General features: G+C 41.7%; 1 protein-coding gene across 2 annotated transcripts in view; it reads left to right on the top strand.

Moving 5' to 3' along the window:
* The window catches only part of FGF13 (fibroblast growth factor 13), a 113184-nt gene extending 89411 nt beyond the window's left edge, over nucleotides 1-23773 (top strand). For both annotated transcript variants that reach the window (XM_062006638.1, XM_062006637.1), the window contains exons 4-5: nucleotides 21968-22166; nucleotides 23433-23773. In XM_062006638.1, the coding sequence (XP_061862622.1) occupies nucleotides 21968-22166; nucleotides 23433-23569 (336 nt within the window). In that variant the 3' untranslated portion in view covers nucleotides 23570-23773. The remainder of the gene's footprint in view (nucleotides 1-21967; nucleotides 22167-23432) is intronic.
* Nucleotides 23774-26066: the final 2293 nt, after the last annotated feature.

The following is a 26066-nucleotide window of genomic DNA, read 5'->3' as shown; positions in this document are numbered from 1 at the left end:
GATGCTCCAGTCCCCTCATCATCTTGGTGGCTCTGTACTGGCCTCTCTCCAGAAGTTCCCTGTCCCTCTTGAGCCTGACAACTCAGAATGGGTCAGAAAGTCCTTATTTTTCAAGCAGCCATTTTCTCTTCAAAAAGATATTCTCGATATTCATTGTAAATTCTTGCTTTTGACCAGCAGTCCTAGAGTTTTTCTATTTTTCCCTGCTCTTTCTCAAATCTGGAGCACGGTAATATTTAGCTAAGTGTGTAGCTAAGTTTGTGAAAGTGATCACTGGAAAACTTGTACAAGACAATGTCTCATCTCTATCTCCTAGGAAGAAGCCAGATAAGAGTAAAAGAAATCAAAGCACAAATAGCAGTTCTTCAGTTTTGAGGGAGGAGACTTGAAAAAGCAGTGTCATTTGTCCCCAATATATCTTTCCCATGCTGAAGAAAAGATGAAAAAGAAAATGTTTCCTTTTATTTTTTCAAATATAATAATACAATAAAAATAGGTCATGCCATTTAGTATGAAACAGGCCACAGTTTCAAAAATTCAGCACTTCTAAGTTGTGTATTTCTTGTGGATTTTACCACTCAACACCCACATTACCTAATTATATACACCTCAAATCAAAACTTAAGAATAGCTTGCTTATTAAAATCTGTCATTGCTGTTAGAAAACATGTCACTGCTTCATACATTTTGTTACTGGCTTGCCTCATCACCACCACTGTCACCTTAATACTCTGCTTGCCCCAATTTACCAATTAGCTTTCTAGGCAGATGGCAGTGGGGGAGAACTCTGCAGGCTTCTCCCAAGGGATGAAGTAGCCCTTTGGTTGGGATCTCTCTGAATGACCTTTGCAGAGCTTCTAACAAAACTAAACAAGGAAGACCCAAAGCATATGTTACTGACATCCATACTGTGCAAGTTTCTCGAATGCTCTGATCATTCTTTTGAGGGATTAATTGCCTGTTAGCTTATTTTTCACAGGCATTTTTAACTGATGCTATCTTTCACCTTTTCCTCTTCTTCTTATGCATACTCTTTTATACTTGTCACTGAGGAATATTGGGATGGAAAACTTATCTTTTCCAATATTGGATTTTGCTTCATGATGTTATTGCTGTGTCTGCAACAGCCCAATTTCCTCCTCCTCTGTATGTACCTTTATTGCTGAGTTACGACCCAGGTAAATTTTCTCTCTTGTCACTCTGCCGTTTGACACAAGGTGATTAATAACAGAGGTCGTTTTTCAGAAGCTTCATGAAAAGGCTATACAATCAGGTGGTGGACAAAGGTGTCTCTCCTGTGCAGTACAGTGTAGTTGTGTTTTAAGGGTTTTGTTTTAATTGCATTTCACTCCTTGGCAATTGTGCCGAGCCTTGGATAGAATTCACCAACTTGGGATATATTGTCCAAGATGGAAAAGACAGCAACGAAGAAGCAAAGAAGTTATTCATTAAAACTGAGCAAATACTGGGGGGGGGGGGGGGGGGGGGGATGTGAATATTCACTTGATTTAAAAAATAAATTAGCTTTACCTGTGTTCCCATCCCCTTTGGCATTTATTTTCCAGAACTCTGCATCCCATCAGATTATAGTAGTGTAAATGTTCTCAGAAAGCTCATTTTTAGCTAGTGTACTGAATTATTTGTATGACCCCCAGGGATCAGTTCCTTGTAATTACACAAATAAAGTACTTGACTTACTTGTAGCTATGTGTTGTAACTGGTGCAGTGTGCAGTTGTTGATGCACATTAACCACGTTGTATTGGTATATAGTGATCACCAACAGATCCTCCCACTGATTTCCCTTCAAACACCAGTGTGGACTCATTTTCTGAAGGGATGGAGAAGCTTCATGGTGCACAGTGCCTAATTAATTTCTAAAATCACAGTAGCACCTTGCTGCTGGTGTAGCCCAGCTTTCTTTTGATGCCAACCAGCCACAGTTTGCCAAGAGCTTAGGAGTGTGCTGCCAGCATCAGGGTGAAACAAGCTTTATCAGGGAAGAATATCCCCAAAATTTCACTACCCTCTCAGCTTCTGCAGTTGGACAATGCAGGTAGAAGTCACCAAGGCAGGGTTACAGGAAACTCTCGCTTTAGAAGGCTGTAGTAGAGTTGCAGAAATTAATCTGAAGATGCCCCTGCGTTCCTTGTAATGTAGGATACAGAGGTGGACATAAATGTAATGTAAATGTAAATACATGCTCCTTGTGAGAATTTGAGAATGAATGCTCTTCTGCTAGTCCTAGCTAAATCCAGCACATCTCCTCCAAGTATGAAACAATATACCAAAAAAACACAAAAGACAGGTTTAGCAATGTACCAGGAGATAGTAAGAGGATCACAAGGACTGGGGCTATTTCAGAACATTTTATGGACATTTAAAAACCAATAAACCAAGGGACTCCAAATTTATCTGGACCTCAATGTGCAGAAATGCTCAGCAGTGTCAGGGAAGACAGGAAAGGTCTGTGCTAAAAACAGTAATGGTGCAAGAAGTGTTATGGAGTTTTAGTTCATGCTGGAAGATAAATTCCTTGTTAGCCTTGGGCAAAACACGTAAGAACTTGGTTTCCATTTCCTCCTTTTTAAACTTGCTTATGTGGGAATATCATCCAAGCACTGGAAAGTGCTGCTGGAAGACGCATCCTGTTTCCAAAAGCAAGGAGGGGACACGGGCAGCCAAGCCTTGCAATAAACCAGAAGTACATTCCTAAATCACTGCAGCACTTCATGAGTTTAGCTCAAGTGTTGAAGTTGCTACTGAAACTAAAAGGCACTTCAGCTCAAACTTCTCTTTAAAGTTTTTGAACATTACATTGCTGCCTGTCTCTGAGACCTCTTCTTTCCTATCACCTCTAATGAATATTTTTCATTGTTATTTTCTGATCTGGAGTTTCTTAGGGCAGGTAAATCCTTCTTGCTTGTCTGTGATATGCCCAGCACATCTAGAAAACTAGGAGAGTAAATAAGCAACAATATTGCAAAAGTCTCTGATAAGGAAAGGCTAATTTATGTGCTGAGGGAGAAGGTAGTCCAGATTAAATACTAACAGATTTAAAATGATGAGAGGGTAATAAACACAACTCAGTCTAAATTATTTTTTTTTCTAGCTGTGAGAATTGAAAGTGGAAGGTTTAGACCTGTTGTGCTCTGCATCTCTCTCTGTGTGTCTGTGTTGTAAAAGAAAGTTATTAGTAAATCACTGAACCATATACAGTTGTACTTTAGAGGCATGATATTAAACCCCAGATGATGAATCACCCTGTTCATCATTTGATGGTTAGGTTATAAGCTTTTTTAATATCATTCACATGACTTTTTAAAAAACATATAGATAAATCCTTTTTCTGTCTGCAGAAATAATTCAGTCCTTTGCATTCTTGTCTGTTTTCATTGCTGACTGCAGCTACCAGGAACAGGAAAGGTGAATCTCTTAAAAGATTATTTTTTCCTAAGCACACTTCAACTATGTAAATGTGATTACACTCAGATATTATTTAGTAGTCTTCATTTTCACAATGGAGTGCAAACATTAATTACTTCTCACAGTTGTAATCACTGCTGTTTTACAAAATAGGAAATTGGATATAGTGCTTTGCTCATTTTAGTACGTGCAGCTCCCTAAAGTGTGTCCCTGAGAAATGAGGCTGTTACAAGGAGACTTTTCCCAGGCCACGCTGGGAAGCATCCAAGTTGAATTAGGCAATTCCTGTATCCTGACCCCAAATTGTGCTGGCTCATTTGAAAGGTCAGATGAGGTTGTGTCCACACCAGAAGATGACCATCACTTGGCACATCTCTTTTGTCTTTTTCAATAATGATAAGGTTTTGGTGACAACAATACATGAAAGATGGGCTCTGCTGCAAAGACAGAGCATCTTGTTTTCTGTATAATTATCTCTCGTCTAGACAGGTCATTCCAGTCTGGATGTTGTGTAGGCAGCTGGTTGGTTTAAGCTAGACTTTTATAATTCATTTTAGAGTGAGTTTGGCCAGCTTGCTTTTAAAAGTGATGTCATAGGCTGGCAATTCCTGACATCTGTCATCTGAGAAAACTGTGAGATAATTGTCCTCCTTCATGGGATGAGATGTGTCAAGAGGCCACCTTGTGCACAAAGAGTGCTGCTCTTTGTGATGAATTCTACACCCAAAAACAGCAGAAGAACCAGGTACATGGAAAGAAGAGATGGAAGGTCAGTGTCAGCCCTCTTGAGATGAACACCAAGACTGGAGCTGTGGGGACAATCTGGAGGGAAGATGATTTCAGCCTGCAGGATTTCTGCCTTTGGGACCAGCAAAGCTCTGGCTGTGTGCTTCATGCCAACCCTGTCTACATTTGAAGAGTAAAGAGGCTTCATTATCACAGTTTCTGCTAGTAGAACACCTCTCTGGAGTACCAGAGTTAGCTTAGCCAAGCTGGCCATAAAAAAAGAAACACTATAGCCCTGGATGATTTAAACAAGTGTTGTGAATGTGCATTGCCTTGTACTGACCTGCTCAGTTATCCCATAAAGCTGGAGAGAGATCTGTAAGGTGTTTTGCAAAAGCTGGTGGCATTCTGCTTATGCAAAGTGTTATTTAATAGATGGGAATTCACACCAGCACTCTCTGAAATGTTTTCTAGTCCAAGCCTAATTGAATTTCCACAGGAACCCCATTGCCAGTCCAACGTCTCTGGTTTGTTCAGAGCTCTGATGCTTTACTTCATTTGAGACAGTTGTATGACAGACCATCAGCAGTCCAGGTAGCAGCACCTATCAGACCGTTACCAGATCCTACTTTCAACTGCTTGGTACTTACTTGGAATTTAAGATTTAAAATCTATCAGTTTTCCATTACAGTATGAAGTTTGTGGGGGAGTTTCCGCTCTATCACTGCAAATATTTCCATGAATTAGGCTCAGAAAACACCTTTTTCCTATTTTTTTGTCCATTTATATTCAGTCAGAGCCTTGGGATGGGGCTTTCTTGTGTCTCTGTAATATCTGAGATGAGAAATTTTCTTTTGCTGTGAGTTCAATAAGTACTTCTGCCCTTGCTGTGGAGGGGAGGAAAAAAAAAAGGAAGTTAGTGTTTGACTTTGGCATGAGCTGCTGTAAATCTCTCTTTATAGATATCCAACAAAAACATATTAGGATTTGGCAGATAAGTTTTTCCCTAGCTGAGTTTGCCTTGAGGGAAACAAATGGAGGAGGGGGAGATGGTTTAATTTTTTATTCTTCTGCTGGGATGCTTGGGGAAAAGATAAGAGAGGGGAATGGCAGTAGTGGGGCATGAGGCAGGAACGAGAGCAACAGTGGGGAGTGGGAACAAAAGCTGGAAAGAGACTGGTCAGGCAGAAGGTTTTCATTTACACAACTGTGCTTCACTCTTCCTATGCCACGTTTCCTCAGATGTGATTTTTTTTGGTCTGGAAAACCACTGACCAAATGAGTCTTTACTGCTTTCAATTAGTTTGCATAGATAAGAAGGATCCTTGGTCACTGGCTGCTCCCCTCACTGCACACCCAGCAGTGCTGATGAACGATGCAGAGAGTTTCACCCCCAAAACAGTGCTGGTGGTTTTGTGTATAACCAGTGCTGTTGACATTGGCATAGGATGCTTTATTCTGCCCTTCATTTTACAGCAGAGGAACACCCTCAAAGGAACCCTCCTTGCATTCATGTTTGCAAACTCTCTTCCTGCATCTATGCGCAGCCCCTCCAACACAGGACTTGCTGTTATCCCCCTGCCACACTCCCTGTCTGCAGCTCCTTCCCTAAGTGCCACCCAAGCTGCTCTAAAACCAGAGGGGTTGAAACCCACAGAAGACAATTCGACATAAGGTAAAGGTGAAGGGAGGATTGTACCCGAGTGTGGCAACGGTGTGTTTTACCTCTGTTCATAGTGTGAATATTTTGGCTGTCTAGTTAAGCTCTCAGAGAATGCAAATTTGTCAGCAGCAGCTGTAGGAGCTTGATGGTGGAAGAACAAAGTAGGAATTTATAATGTGCATATAATTGTAAAGAGAAGGATTTTTTTAGTGAGAGATCAGTGGTAGTGCAGAGTAGTAATCATCTTAAAGGGTGACTCTCTAGAATTAGTTGTTATTTTGTTTGAGTCCTTTGAAATCGTTTCCATACTATATAATTATCTTAAATTTTAAGTGCTTCCTGCAGTGATAATGTGTGCATTTTTGCATTCTTATGTAAATGCTTTAGCAGTTCTCAGTGTAGAATTGGAAATGTCATTCAAAAATAGGTATTGGCTTTGCAAAATCTAGGGGAAGAAATTCATCTTGTTCTTCCACATCATTTTACAGTTTGTGTTCTGTGCTTGTGTGGCTGTTTTCAGCTCTGACAGAAGCTGCCTTTCAGTAACAAATATCCAGTGATGTCATATATCGAAGCATAGAGATGAATTTCACCGATCTGAGCTTGAAAAGACAAGAGACCAGCAGCCAAACTGTCATATCCTACAGAAAGAATTAACTCTATATACTCAACTAGTCTGCACTCAAACATCCTTGGCAAAGCCAGCTAGGAATAATTATAAAAACACTGCACTGTACTAGTCTAGGAATCCTCAGTAAGATTATAATCATTTTTACACAGTGTTGCTGAACTAAGTAAACATGAGTAGCTGGCCCCTCTGAGCACCCACTGACATAGTGAGGGGCTGAGGCTGGGATCAAAGGCCAAAGGTGTCCCTCTTGAAGGTTTCCTGCAAGTCACATACCCCAGGGATCAGTCACTGCCAGTCTGGGCACCTGGAGCTCTGCCAGTCTAAGTTTGATGTCCATTGCTTCCAGTTCAGCAAATCACCTGAACTCATCTGGCTGCACCAGTGGCATAGACTAAACTCCCAAGTCTAGGAAGAGTTAATTACCTGTTGAGCTATAGATGCTGCTGTACCTAGGGCTCATTTTACAAACTCAAATGCAATGCCTAAAGCAAAATTAGATGTTCAGTCTGAATCCTCTGAAGGTACTGTGTAGGAACAAGAAGGGATATTGACAGGTCACTCTGGGAAGGTACATTTTGGCTGTTTAGACAGTAGATTATTTTGCAAGAGGGACAAAAGGAAGGAGCATACGGCTTCCCCATGAGGAGAGGATCAGTATGGGATACAAATGGCTTGCTTACACCATAAAACTGGTAAGGATGGAGGATGAAGCAAAGAAACAAGGTAAGAGTTCTGCTTTCTACAGAAGTGTGATGATTAAAATATGAGGTTTAAAAGGCACTGTGTTTCACTAAAAAGCTAGGGCTTAGATTTCAAAGCAGCCTGGAAGTTCAGCCATATACCTTCTACTAGTTTCAAAGAAGGATTTTTGTCTACCTTTGCTGAGCTGTTTCAAAAATTGACACAAATTCTTGCATACCATTTGCTTTTAATAATTTAGAACTTAGTTCTGGAGCACTAACTCAGGCAAAGTCATGATTCATTTCAATGGGAGCCTTTCCAAAAATAAGACTGGAAGGTTTGGGGTCTGTTCCAGTGAAGGGGAAAGAAGTCCCTGTAAATATTGCAGAGCAAAATCTGTATCTTAGATGTACCCAAAGTAATTTCTTTCCATTTCAGCACTCAGGCTGCTGATGCCAAGGCTGATCTGGGGCAGACTTTCCCTGCCTTGGACAAGAGCAGAATTGAAATCCTCTTCTATATAGTACTTGGTATTAAAACTAATTTTTCTCATCTCACGTTGGAAACAGGGACAGCAACTGAGCACCATGGTGGCTTAGGGCAGGGCAATACTGCCCAGGAACTTGGCACGGCTTCTTGCTATGCTCAGAAAGGACCAGAGGCTTTAGCAGAGCTGGGTCTGTGATGTGGGAGTTGAATACACAGACCCACGCTCCCTTATCCTCTCCAGGGATAATTTATCCCAACTCTGCTTGTTGAGGACAGGAAAATCCCAGACTGACCCAGCTCCTGTTTCTTTTAAGTGTCTGAACATAGATGAGACGAATCAAAGCTTGGACTTGCCCATGCAGGTCCAGATTTGGACTCAGATCCTCAGGGATATTTAGATAGATGAATCTCATTTATTTTGTTGGTATTCTTACTGTATTTTGGCGGTAGAATTTAAATGGCATTTAGTTATCCCATTTGGTCTCCACAGGCCTAGCCTCAAAATCCTCAAATCCCAAAGACATCTAAGAAGTCTTGCTTGCCTGCAGGAAAACTGCATTTCTGAATTTACCAGCCCATATTCCCTGTGCAGATCGCAGTAGACAGGTGATAAGCTTCATCAGCATTTTCCCTGAACCCTTGATCTGCTGTTCCTTCTTCCCTCAGTCTTTTTTTTTTTTTTCATAGAGTCATGGAATGGTAGGGGTTGAAAGGGACCTTTAGAGATCATCTAGTCCAAACCCCTTGCAGAAGCAGGGTCACCTAGATCAGGTCGCATAGGAACATGTCCAGGAGACTCTTGAAGACCTCCAAGGAAGGAGCCTCCACAGCCCCTCTGGGCAGCCTGGGCCACTGCTCCATCACCCTCACAGTGAAATAGTTTTTTCTTATATTTAAGAAGAACTTTTTGTGTTCCAGCTTCATCCCATTACCCTTTGTCCTGTTGCTAGCTACTATAGAAAAAAAGGATGTTCCAACCTCCTGATACCCACCCTTTAGATATTTATAAATGTTAATAAGATCTCCTCTCAATCTCCTCTTCTCCAGACTAAACAGCCCCAGTTCCCGCAGCCTTTCCTCATAAGGAAGATGCTCCATTCCCCTGATCTTCTTGGTGGCCCTGCACTGGACTCTCTCCAGCACTTCCCTGTCCCTCTTGAATTGAGGAGCCCAGAACTGGACACAGGACTCCAGATGAGGCCTCAGCAGGGCAGAGTAGAGAGGGAGAAGAACCTCCCTCGTCCTGCTGCCCACACTCTTCTTGATGCATCCCAGGATGCCATTGGCTTCTTGGCCACAAGGGCACATTGCTGGCTCATGTTCAGTTTATTATCAGGACTCCCAGGTCCCTCTCTGCAGAGATGCTCTTCAGCAGTTTGACCCCCAGCCTGTGCTGCTGCATGGGGTTGTTCCTTCCCAGATGCAGGACTGTGCACTTGTCCTTGTTGAACCTCATGAGATTCCTCTCTGCCCAACTCTCAAGCCATTCGAGATATTGCTGAATTCCCCTTGGTGAATCCATGGTGACTCCCCCGATAACCATCTTTTCCTTCATATGTTCAGTGATAACATTCAGGATGAGTTGTTCCATCACTTTTCCAGGGATGGAGGTGAGGCTGACTGGCCTGTAGTTTCCTGGGTGATTCTTCTTGTCCTTTTTAAGACTGGCATGACATTGGCCTTTCTCCAGTCCTCGGGCACTTTGCCTGTCCTCCATGAGTGTTCAAAAATGATGGAGAGAGGCTTAGCAATCACATCAGCCAGCTCCCTCAGCACTCGTGGATGCATCCCATCAGCATCCATTGACTGCTGCTTGTTCGGTTATACTAAAAATGGGTAGCCTTGGACAGTGAAATGGAAGATCAGACAGTGGGTAAATGGAAAGGCAAGCACCTTTTCTGATGGACAAAGTCACCTTTATGCTTTTGATTGCATGGTGGTTTAACTCTCTACTCTACCTGGCTTGCTGCAGCCAGCTATTATTTGCTAAGTTGGAAATAGATAACCAGATTTGAGAGGCAGAACTGATCAAGGCAGTTTAAATTCTCAAGAAAAAACGTGACAGTAGTTTTCAAACTAAGCCTTGGACTCTCCTTTCAGATTCCCCCTCACAACAGAACACACAGTGTCTGTTAATCTAGTGCCAGAAGTTCTTTAACTGTGCTTAAAAGGACTTTCTGTAGAAGAGATACAAGGCTGGATTTTAGAACCAAAGTGCATTCTATTTCTTGCATGATTCAGGGATGATGATTTCTCTGCACTAGAACCCTTTTTAATCCTTTCAGGGAGCTCCCTGTCTGTTCAACAGGTAACGCTGTCAGAGGGGCTGAGCTTGAGATGGCAAGTGCTCCTTTACTCAAATTCTCAGCAAGCCTGTGAGACTTGCTGGGGCAGATGTCTTAGCCACAGAGTGGTCACACCTATGTTTAGTGTTTTGCTACTTTTTTTTTCCTCTGTGAGATAACTCAGAATGGCAATGGCTCTCCTGTTGAAATACTGTAATACAGACATCTGCAGTGTTTGGCTCATAGAGCAAGTGTTCCACCCCGTTCCCAGAAATCTGCGATTGCAGTCCAGGCTATCTTAGGTTAGGGTTTTAAATTGCACCTCCTAGAGACATTTGGGTGTCTTCCAAGTTTAAATTAGCTTTGCAAGTGTTTTACCAGGGACCCACTTCTCCTCTGCTTAGACAATAGCAGCACGGTGTCTCCCAAAAGTCTGGCTCCAGAGTAATCTGTTACACAGCTCAGGATCAGCAGGGAGTCATTAAATAGCCAAATGACAGACCCTCACCAAGTCCATATCACTGTGTGGGAAAGAAAACAGAGCTTTATACGCTTATCTCTGTGCTCAGGCTGTCTCTCAAAAAGACAGAGGTTCCTATTAGACTGTGTATTTCTTTTAGAGAAAAGAAATAAATCCCATAAGTCACCAAAGTAGAAAGTGTGCATTCTTCACTTCATTAGGACAGTTGTTGCAGGATGTGTAATATTCAGCCCGGTGTCTAGATGTTAACAGCACAGCTGTGTCATAACATGAGGTATTAGAAATGTTTGTTTCTTTCTGCATTATGTGGCTTGCTAGAGGCCCCTATTTAGAAGTAACAACTAAATAAAGTGTTTTGGAGGCAGCTTTGTGGGCCTGTCCAATGTTTCAGTGAGGTTTGCCCATGGCTCTGCCTGGGCTGGTTTCTGAGAGGATGTTTTGATGTGGAAACGGCTGTTTGCTGCTCTCCTCATCTGTCTGAGGTGTTCCTGGGGACATGTTCAGCCTGTGTCAGGGAGTTCACTGCGGTTCAGTGCTGATTGCAACATGAAATCTCCCATTTCTCCAGCTACATGATGCCAATTTGCTTGTTAGAGCAATGCAATGTTTCAAATGCTGTTGCACGGCTTCCCCAAATTACACAAAGGAATGTATGCACTCCTGTTACCTCTGCCTTTTGCAGGGGAGGTTTGGCTCTGCTCAGCTCCACAGCTTTTCATGTGCAAGGTGCTGGAAAACTTGGATTTCCATTAATTTGACTCTCAAAATGTTGCTTGTAAGAAATGCATGTATGTCACAGAAAGAAATTTAGCCTGCTCTCTGCATAAGTATCCCTTCTTAGGTGGGGTCTTTACTTGCTGAATGAAATGTTTTCTGCCAGTCAGCATCGACTCTCAAATAAAGAGTCACTCTTACATCTCATCTCCCTTGTATAATCCTTTATTATCATGTTATTAAAAGTTTTTGCCATTTGAAATCTCTCAAATCCCACAATTAGCCTGACATCTAGTACAAACATCCATCTGAGATCCTCTTAGCAGCATATATTCAATAGCATAATTTAGGGAACTGTGAGCAATTCCAAAGAGCATCACCACTCCATATCAAGAAGCAAAGTTTGAGTGCCAGTAATGCCCTGGTACTGGAAAACTGCCGAGATCTGAGAAACATCCATCCATGGCATTCATGAATAAAGAGATGGCAGTAAATCAGGCTCATTTGAAAAGGTCTCATTACTGTTTGGTCACACATGATGGTGGTTTGCTCAGGGTGGAGCAAACCAGCTCCTTGAGCCTGTGACATTCCCATTGTTATTACTCTTAGTTGTTTTTTATTTACACTCCATAGTACAAAAGCTGAATTAATAGTGACAAATACCAAATAGCCTTCATTTTTTAAAGCCAGACATATATGTTTCTTTGCAGACTACCCGAACGTTAGAAAACTAAACAAAATGCAGTAAAGGCATGGGTGCTGTTTCCCTTGGTCATAATACATTTTGGGTCAGGTCCTGGAAGAGTCACTGCTTTTATTTAGTGTAATGACCTGCTTAACTTTCCCAACACTGACATTACTCATGTTAAAAATGAAGCTTGCTGTGTAGTACTTTGTAGAATAAAACCCTAATTAATAGGCCTATTGGTTGCATATTAAGGTTATTTTTAATGTGTGATGCGAGTCCAAAGACTAAACTGCAGTCGGTGTTTTACAGAGCTTTAAAACTGATTCCTCAAACATGTTTGCTAGTATTGTTATAGCTGAGACAGTGCAGGGGAGTGGTCTGGGGAGAACACAGCAGCCATCCAAGAGTATTACCTGCATATAAGGAGTAGCAGCAGACAGGACAAATGCCTTTGCTGAGAACTCCAGTGTCAAAGGACAGTATTGAATGCCGAAGTATCAGCTAATCCATAGCACCATAAATACATATCCACATTAATAAAATATACAGGCCAAATGGCAGGGCTGTCCTTGCATGCAGAACAGACTCTAAACTGACAGTGAAGCAAGGACCTGTTTGATGTAATGTGGCATTATTTCTTCTCGTGCAGCTCATGCTGTTATTTATCTTCTACTTGCAGCTTCTCTCAGTCAGTGAGCAGAGGCAGTTTCTAGTGTGTAGAAAGAGAGCTCGTTCAGCAGCATCTGTCTCTTACTTCCTCTGGGGTAAACCCATCTTTCTTCTTCAATGTCTGTGAGGCAGCTGGTGGTAATTTGGGGAGGTCTGGGCTGAGCTGAGGCTGTGCTTGGAATTGCTGTCTGCCCAGCCTTTGGGTAGAAAGGCAATGCTTTCACAAGTTTGCCGTCAGAGACATAGGCTGGTATCTCCCCAGAGCAGCAAGGGAGAAGGAGATCACTTCCACATTGATTTACCCATTGTAACTCACAGCAGTTGTACAGAGAGGCTTTCAGACAGGTTGCAGGTTACCACAGAAACAGCATTCCCTGTTATCAACTATTCCCATGGGAAGGACTGTAGCACTTGTTCTGACTATTGTTTGTGCAGCTGCCCTTCCCCCCCAAAAAGAGAAACCTTTGCGTGCTTGCCTTTTTCCCATAGAATTTTAAGAGCATCCGCTGCTAAAAGGGTCGTGTCCCTGCTTGTAATTAAATAGAGAGATTTAGGGCTTGCTGCAGACACTGGTTAGATTATTGTTTATCAGCACTTAAAGATAAATCTGCACAAATTCATGGGTGATAGTCTGAAGGAAATCTCTTCCATCTCCTTACCCCAGGGCTGATGTCCTGTATCTAGGATACAGCAGCAAATCCCACACTCTCTAATTAGCCCTTATACTTCTGCAGAGCCTATCTGGGGAGCTCCTGGCTGCCACAGAAATGCCCAGGGAGCATTGCCCATCCTCTCTGCTGAGGCAGGGGGTACCCAGTGTGGACCTCTTCCATGTTACCTGTCTCCCACAGCCCCTCATAGCCCACGTAACTACAAGCAGCATTTCGTGATGGTATGGCTCAATGTGGCAGCAGAAAGGTTGTGCTGCTCTTCTTGCCCCTCGCTCCCAGGTGGTCTTTTAATAAATGCTGGACAAGTCACCTTGTTCCAGAAGCAAATTAACCCCCTGCTGCCACCCTGTGCTCTGCAGCCCCGACAGCAGCCCTGTGGGTTTCCCCCAGTGGCAATGATCATGTCGAGGAATACAAGAGTAATTGTGTAAAAGGGCTACTGGGACAGGAACGTGTTTTCTTTCTCAGCTGCTCTTGCCAGCTCACAGACATATCCCCCTTGTAACTGCAGAGCTGTGATGAGGCCATGGCTCCTCATGCCACACTCCTCTGCCTGATGCAGTGACTTCTCCCCAGTTCATGCTGCAACTAGTTGCTGCTCAGTAGAAGATATCAGGCTTTGCATGGTTTTCCTGTCCCTGTGTCCCACTGAGGCAGTGGCATACAAAGCCAAAGGGAGAGATAGCAACTCAGATGAACAAACCACAAGTAGTTCACTCAAAAGAAGGCAGCTGTGGTGTCTTCTAAGGCTCAGGCTCCTCTTAGTCCTTCAGCATCTCATGCCCCTGGCCGTGTTCAGCAAATGGCAATGGTCTCAGGGCTTGGCCATTAAAACAAGTGGGCTGCAGGGCTGTCTTTAACCAAAAGCATACCTCTTCTTACTTTAAAAGGAGTTTTTGAACTCCGATATGTTTTTTTTAAAAGTAATGCATGACACACTTAAGCTGAGGACATTCTGCATGACAGCTGTTCAGAGAGATTTGACAATACCAGGATTTGATGTCAATTATAACTGCTAGAAATCAGATTGCAATGGCTGGCAGGTTATCTGTGTAATAATGGGTATGTTATAAAATAGGTTGCTTAGCATCTTTGGGGCTCTCTGTTCTAATTCTGGGGAAGAAAGATGTCCTATCTGCCTTTTGCTTCCTTCTCCCTTTAGTATTTAAGCTTGGGTACACTGACTGATCATAGGGTCAGAAACACCATAAAATTGGACCATATTTATCAGGCACACAACTTAAAAGATAGAGAACTTTTGTACAAATGCACAATAGTAAGGCTGAACAGCAAAGACCATTTTACATTGTCATAAGATGAGTGACTGAAAATATCTTACCTCCGTTATGCAACTCGGTGGTACAGCCTCTTTTTAGATGTTGTGTTTCAGTTCTGGAAATGATAGAGAAAGAAAAATTGAAAAGATTCAGTGAAGGGTAATGAAAATGATTAGAGGCACAGAGAACCTTTCATATGAGGAGAGATTTAAAAAGATTAGGCCCGCTTAGTTAAGGCAAGAAATGAATAAGCAAAGACATGATAGAGAGATGAGGAGTAATGAATGGCACAGAAGAGGCACACTGGGTACTTTTATGTGCTGTTTTCCAAAATTAAAAGCTGAGAGAAGAAAGCTGTAAAAAAACAAGGCAAGAAATTTGCTTATGACAAAAACAATGACAGGCACATTTTAAATACGTTTTCTTCAGTGCTGGTTTCACCTGTGGAAGCCACTGTCACAGGGAACAGAAATAATGAGCTTAGGAGAGCTCTGAAAAGGATTGGCTGCTCTGGGGAAAATCGTGAGCCTGCTGAGAGAAAAAGGAGTTCTCTTGCAGCTTTAAGTGGGAACAGGATTCACCTGGGCACAGATAGTTACCTACTCCAGCTGCCTTCAATGATGTGAGATGACTTGATTTCTAATCCAGGTTGAAGAGGGAGGATCTCTCCCAGCATGTTTTCAGGTAACACATCTTTTCCAACATTCTTGTTTTCCTTAATGTCCATGAAGGTCACATAGGTTCTGGAGGATGGCTAAAGATGTGCAATGAAGTTGGTGAAGGATCTAGAGGACAAGTTTGATGAGGAGTGACTGAGGGGAAGTGGGGATGTTTAGTCTGGAGGAGAGGAGGCTGAGGAAAGACATGATCACTCTCTGCAACAGGGAGGTAGAAGTCAGTCTCTCTAGTAATAAATGATAGGATGAGAGGGAATGGTCTCAAGTTGCACCAGGAGGAGGTTTAGATTGGCAATGAGGAAGAACTTTTTACCTGAGAGGGCTGTCAGTCGCTGTCCCAGGCTGCCTAGGAAGGTGATGGAGTCTATCTCTGGAGATATTGCAAAGCTGTGGAACTGAGGTGCTGAGGGGCATGGGCTAGTGATGGGTTTGTCAGTGTGAGGGCAGTGGTTGGACTTGATGGTCTTAAAGGTCTTTTCCAAGCAAAACAGTTTTATAGTTCTATTGAGGCAGCTCTTGTTTTCCAGCTGATCTGCTCAACTGGTAACTGGTAAGTTGGTGCTTTGCTCAGACAAGAAGATTGAGTTCCTCTATTTGACTTAGTCATATGGGAGGATCATGAGAAACTGTAACAGATCAGATACAAGGTCCAACAAGTTCACCACCCAAAGATGATCAGTGGCACATACGTAAAGAATATTTGATCAGAGTGTAGAAGTACAGGGGGAAACGTAAGAAACTTCCACCTCCCATTTTTCAACTGGGGATTACATTAGCCAGAAACTCTAGTGGTATCAACCAGTCCTCGACCAAACTTTAAAGTGCAGGCCATGAATCATAGGGCTTTATGATGCAATGCAACCTTTGGCTAGACATTGAGAAAGTTATTCTAACAATTTTTTTTCTCCGTTTCAAACATCAAACCCATGCTTAACACTAGTAGAGATCTCTCTCTCCAAAGAGGCTTAATTACAGATTAACATATAGGCTTTCCTTTACAGATTTTGAATCAGAGACCTGTATGTGTGAAACAGTAAAAATGAAACATTATTTTTAAATTACTTCTTTAAAACAGTAATATTAGGATTGTATCACCAGTGTTGATCTTCTCTATTGGTCTGGTTTAGAGCTCTCAGACAACCTGACAGGCACTCACTGCTTAATGAGCCTTCCCGAATTTCTCAAAACAGGCAATGTGGTTTTTTCCCTTTATCTTGTTAGAATTTCACTGTTTTTGAACTAGGACTGGTAAGTCTGATGCCCTAAACTCATAGAAATTAAAACAAGGTAAGTAGGCAGGCATTAGAAGGTATTAAAACATTTATAGAGGACTTAATCATCCAGGAAATTGCAGAGGTTTCCCTGCGCCATGTTTCTGGCATCATCAGGGGTGCACACGAGGCAGAAGCACTGATGCAGAAGAGAAGCATTTGAGGGCAAAGTGGTTCTTCTGTCTGTCTTATTCATAGCAAGTAAACTACATCTCATAACTTTGTGGGATGGGTTAAGAAAGGAACCTGTATTTGCGATCTGCAAGGTGTTCTCTTGGGCATCTTGCAGAATTTTTAAACCACTTTATGAGCATTCTCTAACAGGATTAATTTCCTCTGCAGTAATCAGAAGAATGTCTTCCTTCTGTATGTATCATGTGTTACTTCTTGTGCCCCAATTAAGCGAGGCTCTGCTTAATCAACAGTTGTAGAAGTGAAGCATCACCAAAAGACAGGGGAACAATAATATGATCATGCATAGTTCCTCTCTCAATTAAATTTCAGTGTTGTTTACAGTCACTGAGTCTTTTTCCCTGGGGTCATCAGGCAGTACATCCATTCCACGGAGTGTGCTGAGAGGTGACGCACCAAGCTTTAAATAGGTATTTACTGATGTGCCCACATGCCACTTAAAAATCCAGGCAAAGATGACTTGGACAAGTTTTCACAACTGCATTACTGATAAGGCTGGAAAAAAAGAGTAATGAACAAAACCTAAACCTCTAAACTTGTGTATTTGTTTTCTGCTTTGATTCACCATGTGCATTTTTCCCCTAATTTGAGCATTTGTTTTGCTGTGCAAAGGAACAATGTCAGGGGAATAATTACAGGATCTTTTCAATACTATTCTCATAGATTCAGAGAATACCTAGTGACAACCTGAAATCTTTCTTTGGAGAGTCTGAATATCCAGCTGCTTCCTTGGGCTCTATTTTTATTCTTTCTGGAAGGTTTCTCCTAAATAAGTTTACACTCTACTGACTGTGTTTCACTTGATAAATTCCTGCTTATTGCCCTGTCCCAGGCAATTCCATGCTAAGGAGTTGTTTGAGACCACCTTCCAGGAAAACTATCCCTTCCTATCACTCTTGTCAGTAAGTAGGTTTCCCAATGAAAGAATGTAGTGCACCATTTCTACATAATTTTTTGTTGGTACATATGCCTTCAGATGGAAGTGAATCCAAGGGGAATTACAACCTTCCACAAATTCCTGTTCAGCAGTAGGGTTTTTTTTTTCTAGAAGCAGTTAACTCAGCTTTACAGCATCTCCTGAGGGCTTTGGGCTACTTACAATGTCTTTGCGAGGAAGACCTGGAAGAAGCATAGCCAAAATGAAGCTCCTCAGCATATGGCATCTGTCTTCAAAAGCCCACACAGTTTTTTAATGAGAATGTCTTTTGCTGTGACTGGCAACTGTTATATACAATCATGATTATATGGTCAAACAGTCTTCCTGATTACAGCCTTGCAAAACCTGTACACGTTCTTATACCGTGAGTTGCTCCCACTGACATCACTGGGATTCCTCAAAATAGGTACATTTAAGCAAAACAGACCATACTGTGGGATTAGAACGTGTGTAATATGTCTGATCCAGAATAAATTGCTTTAAGTTAATTGTATGCTTCCATTGCTATAGGAAACAGCTTCTGGTACCTTCACAAAACACAGGGTTTCTTCCGAGTGTTTTCTCACAATGGTGATCTAAAAGCAGTTATTTCTAATAAGATTAAAGTTCAAGTATTCACATCTTTTGCTGTTGATGTCATTCCACATTATAGGGTGATGATCCAGAGGATACACCCTGGAACTTCACATGCCAAGATGAAGAAAATCAATCTCTGTTAATAAAAAAAGGCAGGCTCAGTGGTGCAGAAAATCACTACTCTGGAGCCTCAAAGAGGCTCCTTCAAAAATTCATGATCATAGAATTGAATCCTGGGCTACATTTTAGTCCTGAAAAAAATAAGGATCTGGAGGGAAAAAAAATCCAATTTTCATTAAGTGGGGGAAATAAAGAATAAATCCCTATGCAGATATAGCCATTGATCATAATCCGAATAAGATTTCTGATTTTTCTCATTAACTGCTCTAGGGTATCTGCAGGACATTTAGCCTATGGTGATGTACGGACACTGAACAAACTCAATATTGGCCTAATGACAAACTTACTACTCTGTAAAGTAGTGGGTGACATTCTCTGCTGATAGCATCCACGATGCAAATACAACATGCAGTAAATAGCAAAGAGCAAACAACTTTGCCCTCCTTACATGTACTGTGCTTACAACCATCCTGACAACAGGCTTCTCTAATATAACAGAAACTTAAAGACACTAAATACCTTTCTTTAAAGCCTTTCTTTATTTCATTTTCTTTCTATGGGGAGTCTGAATTCCTGCATCATGATCATTTGGGAGCCAGAATAATTAAAATTCAGTCCTGCACTGTAGGTGGATGTGATGGCTGATAGTTTGGATGGTCTTTGACTTGAAACATGGCTTTTGCACAATTAGAGCAGGAAGAATTCCAGCTCTGCTTTTAAAGTGTTTTAGCCTTCAGCCTTGGCAGAACCATAACACACTATTTGTATGAAAGAGACTGGGTTATTTTAGATGTAATCTAGTAAACTGCCTGGAAATATAGTTATTCTAAGTGTATACTACAAAGCCTTTTCACCATATTATCATGCACAAAAGTCTTATTTTTTAGATTATTTTTCATATACTTAATGCAACTGCAGATCTACTCATGAAGGAACATTTCAGTAGTTCAGCTGATCAGTTCAAAACCAAGAAGCAGCTCCTGACAGTTCATCATCTTGCTTACTTAAGCATGGCTGAGCCATGACTACAGTGAATCCAGCATTTTCTTTAATTTATATTTGATCATTCATTCATTGTCAGGGTGCATGTGTGAGGGGCTTGGGTGAGTGCAATTCACTGTCATGTAGGTGCTCTCATCCCTAACTTGTCAGGTAAACCAAGACTGAAACGCTATTTCATGCAAATACCTATTTTTCATGTTTTGTGTAACAATATATTTCTAACACTGAACTTCTCAGAAAGCTCAGAAAAGTATATTTTACTGGTAATACTCCCAAATCAGGAACACATTTGCTAGCATTCCTCATTCAGAGCTTCCCTCTGCAATTCTGCCCCACTCTCTTTTTAATGAGTAGGAGTGGACCACATTGGATTTCACTAAATGGATGTGATACGTAGGAACAAACACTTGCAAAAGGTAAGCAGCTGCTTAACATTCAGGAGCAAGCAGAGCACTTCAGCTTCTGCAAACAGCTCATGTGGGATCAACTTGTACCTGGCAAGGAGGATGCTTTTCCTACCATGCTGCACCTTGCTGAAGCTGCAGCCGTAGCAGAGAAATTAAGTGGATGTCAGTCAAGAAAAAGGGATAGGATTCCATGCCAAGCCAGTCAGGTGAATGAGAGGGTTGCCTTAGTGTTGGGGAAAAAAAAAAGGGAGGGAATTTGTCATGGTACCTGAGCAGGGTATGGAGAGGTGCCTTTGTTTCCCTGCCCTGCTGTTTGGTGTGAGAAATCACCACCACGGTAGCTATAGCTGAATTGCAGGATGCTCCAGCAAGGGGATTGCTCTCTGTGATGCTGATGGGGGGTGGCTGTCAGGCTGCTGTGCACCATCAGGCTGGTGTCTGGCTGTGCATCAGCTGAGCTGCAAACTCACAGCAGCACAGCATTTCCACTGTGGCTTGTCATCGCAAGCTCAGTCAAGGAAAAATAGGGGTGGAAGAGTGTTTTAGGGTCTGTCGTTCTGTCTCCCCACTCTTTATGTCCTTCTGTTTCAAGTGATTCTGCAAACTGTTGACTCCTGATGCTCATACTATGGTTAACTTGCTTCCCAAGAGAACCAGAGTAAATGTTGCTGTTCTGTTTGCATTCTGCCTCTCTACTCCTATGTACAAGGAGGACTTTTGTACCTGAAACAGCTCTGAATTACTGTACATAAACCTTAGTCTTCTTGTGAGAGCACTGCAGTTTTCTATTTTACTGCTAACTGGATGATGCACTTGCAATACTCCTTGTTAATATGGCTAGTGCTGGGCAGGGAACAGTGATGGAAGGCTTTTAGTTAGAAATCTTGCAAAAATGCAGTACCTGTCCCCATTTGACAACCATTGAAACCAACTGTCAATTAACTAAGTAACAGCCAATTAACTTGAAGAAAAAAAGAAGAAAATTGTTTACTTCACATACTTTGTTGAAGCAAACACCACTCAGAAGATGGGAGGTTTTTTTTCTTTCTCCTGCAAGAAGACAAAATGGCAAAAAAATGTGCAGAAAATTCACAGTGGTTTGGGGTTTTTTAAATGCCATCTTTTTCTCAGACAAGAATATTTGAGAAGATAGATAAGAACATCTTAAGATCCTGAGACATTTAATTTTGTTTGGTTTTTATTTTAAATCAAAATTACAATCATTATGCAAGCACAACTTTTCCTCCTTTCTTTCATGCTGCTCTAGGATACTTTAAGCATCAGAGCAGCTCCATTGAAGCTGGATGCCTTCACAAGGAAAGACCAGCAAACAGCTGGCTGCTGTGCATGTGATGACAGGTGGGATTGGGATGTTAACACTTACATCACCAGACCAAGCTCTTCCTCTTTCATATTTTATATACTGTCAGGTGTCCATAGGTGAGATGTTGTCAGAACTTGTAATATTAAAAAACCTGAAGCACCCAGAGGCTGTAGGAAGCGACTAAGTGGTACTGGCAGGAATAGTCTTTTGGTCTTGGATCCCTCCAAGACCCATGTTTCATGTCTGTATTCTTTTTTTTCGTTTGGGCAGTAGAGCCAAAAGGTATTGTTTCAGTTGAGACCATTACACAGGGAAAGCCAGCCACACCATTGACACAAAGAAAAAGGCTCTCTCCTGGTTTATTGCTCTTTATTTTAACTAGTAGCTTAATACTATCTCCCCGAAAGTAGCAGTGCAATTCAACATGAAGACTAAAGCTTGATCCTATAGTCTTTCAGCTATGGTACAGTCCCAGAGCAGAGGCTGATGTCTGCAGAGGGTCTCTGACAGCTGGGCTTTCAGTGGATGATAAGCTGGGCGGAGAAAGAACATGGATTAGACCAAAGAGGTAGCTGCTACAAACTAATTTAATATTGCTGCTTTAGTAAGAAATGACCATTTACTCAGGGCACCTTGGCTTTTAATTTTTATTGTACTTTCCTCATAAGCAGTTAAGGCCAGGAGCTACTGCACAGAGACATTACATGGCCTCACTTCCAACCTGTGGGGCTGGACCACAGGTATTCCCTTGGCGTTGACATCAGGACTATGCCTGCCTAATACCTGTTAGTTGTATCAATCAAAAATTCTTCACTTAGGCTTTTTACTTGTTGTTCAAAAAGTTTTTATTATGCTGCTTTGAGCTGCTCACAGCATCATTTCACAGGTTTCAAATGGTGTTACTCTTTTGTTAATACTTTTAGGGCACGTGTTCCATAATTGGATAGTGGAAGGTGAGAGGTTTGTCTTTTAACTGTGGGGAAAGCAGTGAATACTGGATGCTTTTTCATCAACTGATGTGAGATTCAGCATTGTACATATTGATCTGTTACCTTCTTACAGGAACATTTTACACCCGAATGCAAGTTCAAAGAATCAGTATTTGAAAACTACTATGTGACGTATTCTTCAATGATCTACAGACAGCAACAGTCTGGCCGGGGTTGGTATTTGGGTCTTAACAAAGAAGGAGAAATAATGAAAGGAAACCACGTGAAGAAAAACAAGCCTGCAGCACACTTTCTTCCAAAACCATTAAAAGGTAATTGTTTGGGTTTGCCCCACCTACCTGAACTGACAGTATCTTGTGTCAGAAATGTTTAATTGCTCTGTATACATATTTAAAGGGTTCAGCTGCTTATATAACAGGAGTATAATATTCTGTATCACACTGTTAATGTAACCAGAGCTACTTTCTTTTAGGTTTTGCTACATTACCCCCTGCATTTCTCTAATCTAATCCAATACATATATATAGTTTATTTCTGCCCGAAGTCCACAGTGTCTCCATTATAGATAATGAAGGCTCTACCTAGAATGGCTCAAACATCTGCTCACAGGCCATCAGCAACTTGCTGTATAGCTTGTCACTCTGTGCTTTGTTGTTACAGGATGTTTGTCTGGTTTTGTCTAGGATAAAGCCCTAATGTGCAGTGCTTATTAAACCACAATCAATGTGGCATCAGCATATAAGAGCAAAGGTAATAATGCATATGGCACATGTATGCCACTGTGTGCCAGGATGTACAGTCATCCAAGTTAAGTGAAGGATCTGAATTAGGACTGTGGTCAGACTTGGCTTCCTCCTTGTCCAATGCAAAGAGGGAGATCTCAGGCAATGCATGGAGGTGTTCCTTTTCTCCAGAAAAACTGGCTCCCAAAACTGGCTCTTCTTAAAGATAAATTAAAATGTCTACTTCTGGGTTATGCTCTTAGGTAGCCTTTTAAGGCAGTGTCAGTTTGAAATCAGAGAGGATATTTCAAAGGTACATAGTCCTGTGTGGATGCTGGGCTAGTTTGTTGGTCTACATTTAGGACTAGATGTTGTGTTGGACAACTGATGTAGAGGTTGATCCTCCTACTGTGTGTCAAAACAAAGAGAAAGGAGACTGAAAATTCATTTTGGCATCCACATGCTTAGGCTACATATACAAGTAATAGGTCAAATCACAGCTGTTGACAGTGCTACTTAATCATTAACAAGGAAATTATGATCTATATCAGCTTAGGTCTAGCTGGCAGAGTTTTGTTAGTGCAGTTGGGTAGGTGAGTGATTTAACTAAGAGCAGGAGGGGGGCTGTGTTTTTTCCCCTTTTGTAAAGTGTCATTTGGTGCCTTGAAGAGGACCTCAGAGGTTCTTGGGGGGTGTTTGAAATGGAAGAGGTCTCCTTGCCATGTTTCTTTTATTGATGCCTTGCATTGCATGTTGTTCAATGAAAAAAACCAACATTTCCCAGCTCGACTTTGCAACAAGGGACCAAGTAGCCCATAACACATGCTGACCTGCTGCCTCTCTTTTGCCTTGCAGTGGCCATGTACAAAGAGCCTTCTCTCCATGATCTCACGGAGTTCTCAAGATCTGGAAGTGGGACCCCAACAAAGAGCAGAAGTGTTTCAGGAGTGCTAAATGGGGGTAAATCCATGAGCCAAAACGAGTCAACGTAGCCAGGTTCAGGCAAGCCAAGTGCACTCTAAACAGAACCTTACCTCTGGATGCAGTTGAATTCTTACTAGCAGTCTTTCATCCAAACGTTCAATTGCCCAGGACAAGCCACTGAACTTGCATAGGTCACTCGTTTATCAGCCATTAGATCTACTGGTTGTCAAAGGATATACCCCAATAATGTAGAATATGCTTGTGCATATCACAAGGCACTTGGATAGCCAGCAAACATAACTGTGGAATAAATCTCGGAGAAGAAATGTCCAGCTCTTTCTCTCTCTCTCTGTCTCTCTCTCCTTCTCTCTCTCTTTCTCTCTCTCCTATGCTTTGTGGAATACAAAACAAAAACATTTCACAGCATTCACTGCTGATAAGAATTTGCTTTCCAACTCAGAAAAAAAGACCACTTTTGCTCTTCAAAGGAAATTTTAATGCTTGTATGTTTTATAGGGGCAAAGAAAAAAACAAATATGTAAACTCTGTTGTTTCCTTGGCTTACTGTTTTATATCTAAGGCTTGATAAAAAAAGAGTATCCTTTAATTTGGAATAGTGCAACTTTTTGATTTCCAAACTCCAATGGGTCTTTAAAGCTATGTCTTTAAAAAAGTAATTAAAAATTCAGGGTTGGAACTGAGAGTTGGTGTCTCAGGCTCAAGCAAACAGTGTTCTTGTGGTTTTAAACACAACGAAATATAAATTTTTATAGATTTGTAGTTTCTGGTAAAGTTCTTGTGCTAACCCCAGTCTGTAGGAATTGAGTTGTTTTGTTATCCCAAGTGGAAGTTAACAGAGAGGGATAAAATTATCCTCCAGTGTAGATTTCTCTTAATTCCATTTTGTGTGTCATGTTAACCTATTGTCGTGGCTTCTTTTCTAAAGACAGAAACTGTGGAATTAAGGTGACTTAATTTTTTTATAAGAAACGTCTTATTTGTAAAAGTCCTTCTTTCACTGTAAAGGGCACGTGAATATTGTGTAGGAGGAAGCGTTAGGACAGGTTATCCCTAAACAACATATACTTATTACATGCTATTGGAAACAATTGTTTAAAAAAATGTAGTTAGGTTTCCATTTAGGTCATCATGTCTGTTGCATGGGAGAAAGTTGGAATATTGGCATAGAGTTGCATGATGTGTAAGATTTTGTGCATTAATCATCGTTGGATTCTGTGCTCCAAAACTGACATAGTTCTGTACAGGCAGCTTTCTGCCTCGTACAAAAGAGTCGTTTATTATTTGTTGTATACACAACCATGCACTGAATAAACTATTTATATTAAGATGTACTTTTTAAAAAAAGCTTGTTTGATTATATGATGTACATCCATGATTAATTTCAAGGGAAAGGGTTGGCGGTTCAATTATAAAGTTATAAAAGAAATTAATGTCCCAAATCTTTCTGTGTGATGGGTTATTCCCCTGTGTTTGCCATACATGACACAAACGAGAACGTGTTCTTTTGGATATTGTTGGAACTGGTCTTTCGTGCCCGCCGAGATACTCAAAACACAGTGATGATCGAGTGCCACAAAGTCTTGGTATCGGCCCCTCTGCCACACGCTGCTGGAGCCCCTGTGAATCATACTCCTCTGCTTGGAGCCTCTCCAGCTTCTCTGTGCCTGCCCTCCCTATTAGACTGTCCTTATTGCAGCTCCCTCACAGCACAGCTCCCCACAGCCCTTGCACAAGCACTGCCTGTGCTGGAGTGGAACTTTGGGCATGCTCAGCATTTGCTGTGCATCCCCACAAGGAACATTTTAGGAGCCCAGCTTCATCTGATCTTGAGGGAAAACGCACCCATGCCTCCTGCCTTTGTGCACATGGAGAGAAAACATCCCTCTCTCTCCAGAGTCTTATCTCTGAGAACATCAGTGAGAACTTTTCTCACCTACAACATCCAGGCAGCTCTGACGGGTGAGCTTCACTCATGAGGTGTTTCAAGAAGTCCTAGGAGGAAAGTGTTTTCATCATGGGTAGCTGAAGAACAAGTTCTGGAAGGGAATAAGGGAAATGGAGGCAAAAAGCTACTTACATATGTTAGCCTGAAATTAAAATCAGTCTGCTCCATGTGCTTCCCACTTGACCAAGCTGGAATTTGACCTCAGACCAGGCTGGGACGACGTGGCTTTTCAAAGCTGGGGGCTAAGAGAGAAGGAAAAGGGAGATTGTGTTTCAGATCAAGCCCCCAGAATTGTTCTTTTGTGACAAATAGTAGGCAAAGAGCTCTGGCTTGCTGAGCTCCTATATTAGAAGAGGGAGTTGGCCTCCTCAAATACTACCATCTTGAGAGCCTTCAGAGAGTCTGAGGATCCTCAGCTCATTCCTTTCCAAAGAATGAAGAAAGTAGGAGCACAACCAATGCTATAGAAATCCTTAAAAACCAAAGATGTGGCTGTGATTGCTCCAGATGTTTTGATAACTCAGTGAGGCTGGAGCATCTGCTCCCTTAGTAACTATGCCTTTGTAGAACATTTCTCTCAATGCTCCCAACCCCAAACT

This window comes from Colius striatus, chromosome 13 (assembly GCF_028858725.1).
Source record: "Colius striatus isolate bColStr4 chromosome 13, bColStr4.1.hap1, whole genome shotgun sequence".
Lineage (NCBI taxonomy): Eukaryota > Metazoa > Chordata > Aves > Coliiformes > Coliidae > Colius > Colius striatus.
The sequence above is the reverse complement of the archived record's forward strand: the minus strand, read 5'-3'. Positions and strand labels throughout refer to the sequence as shown.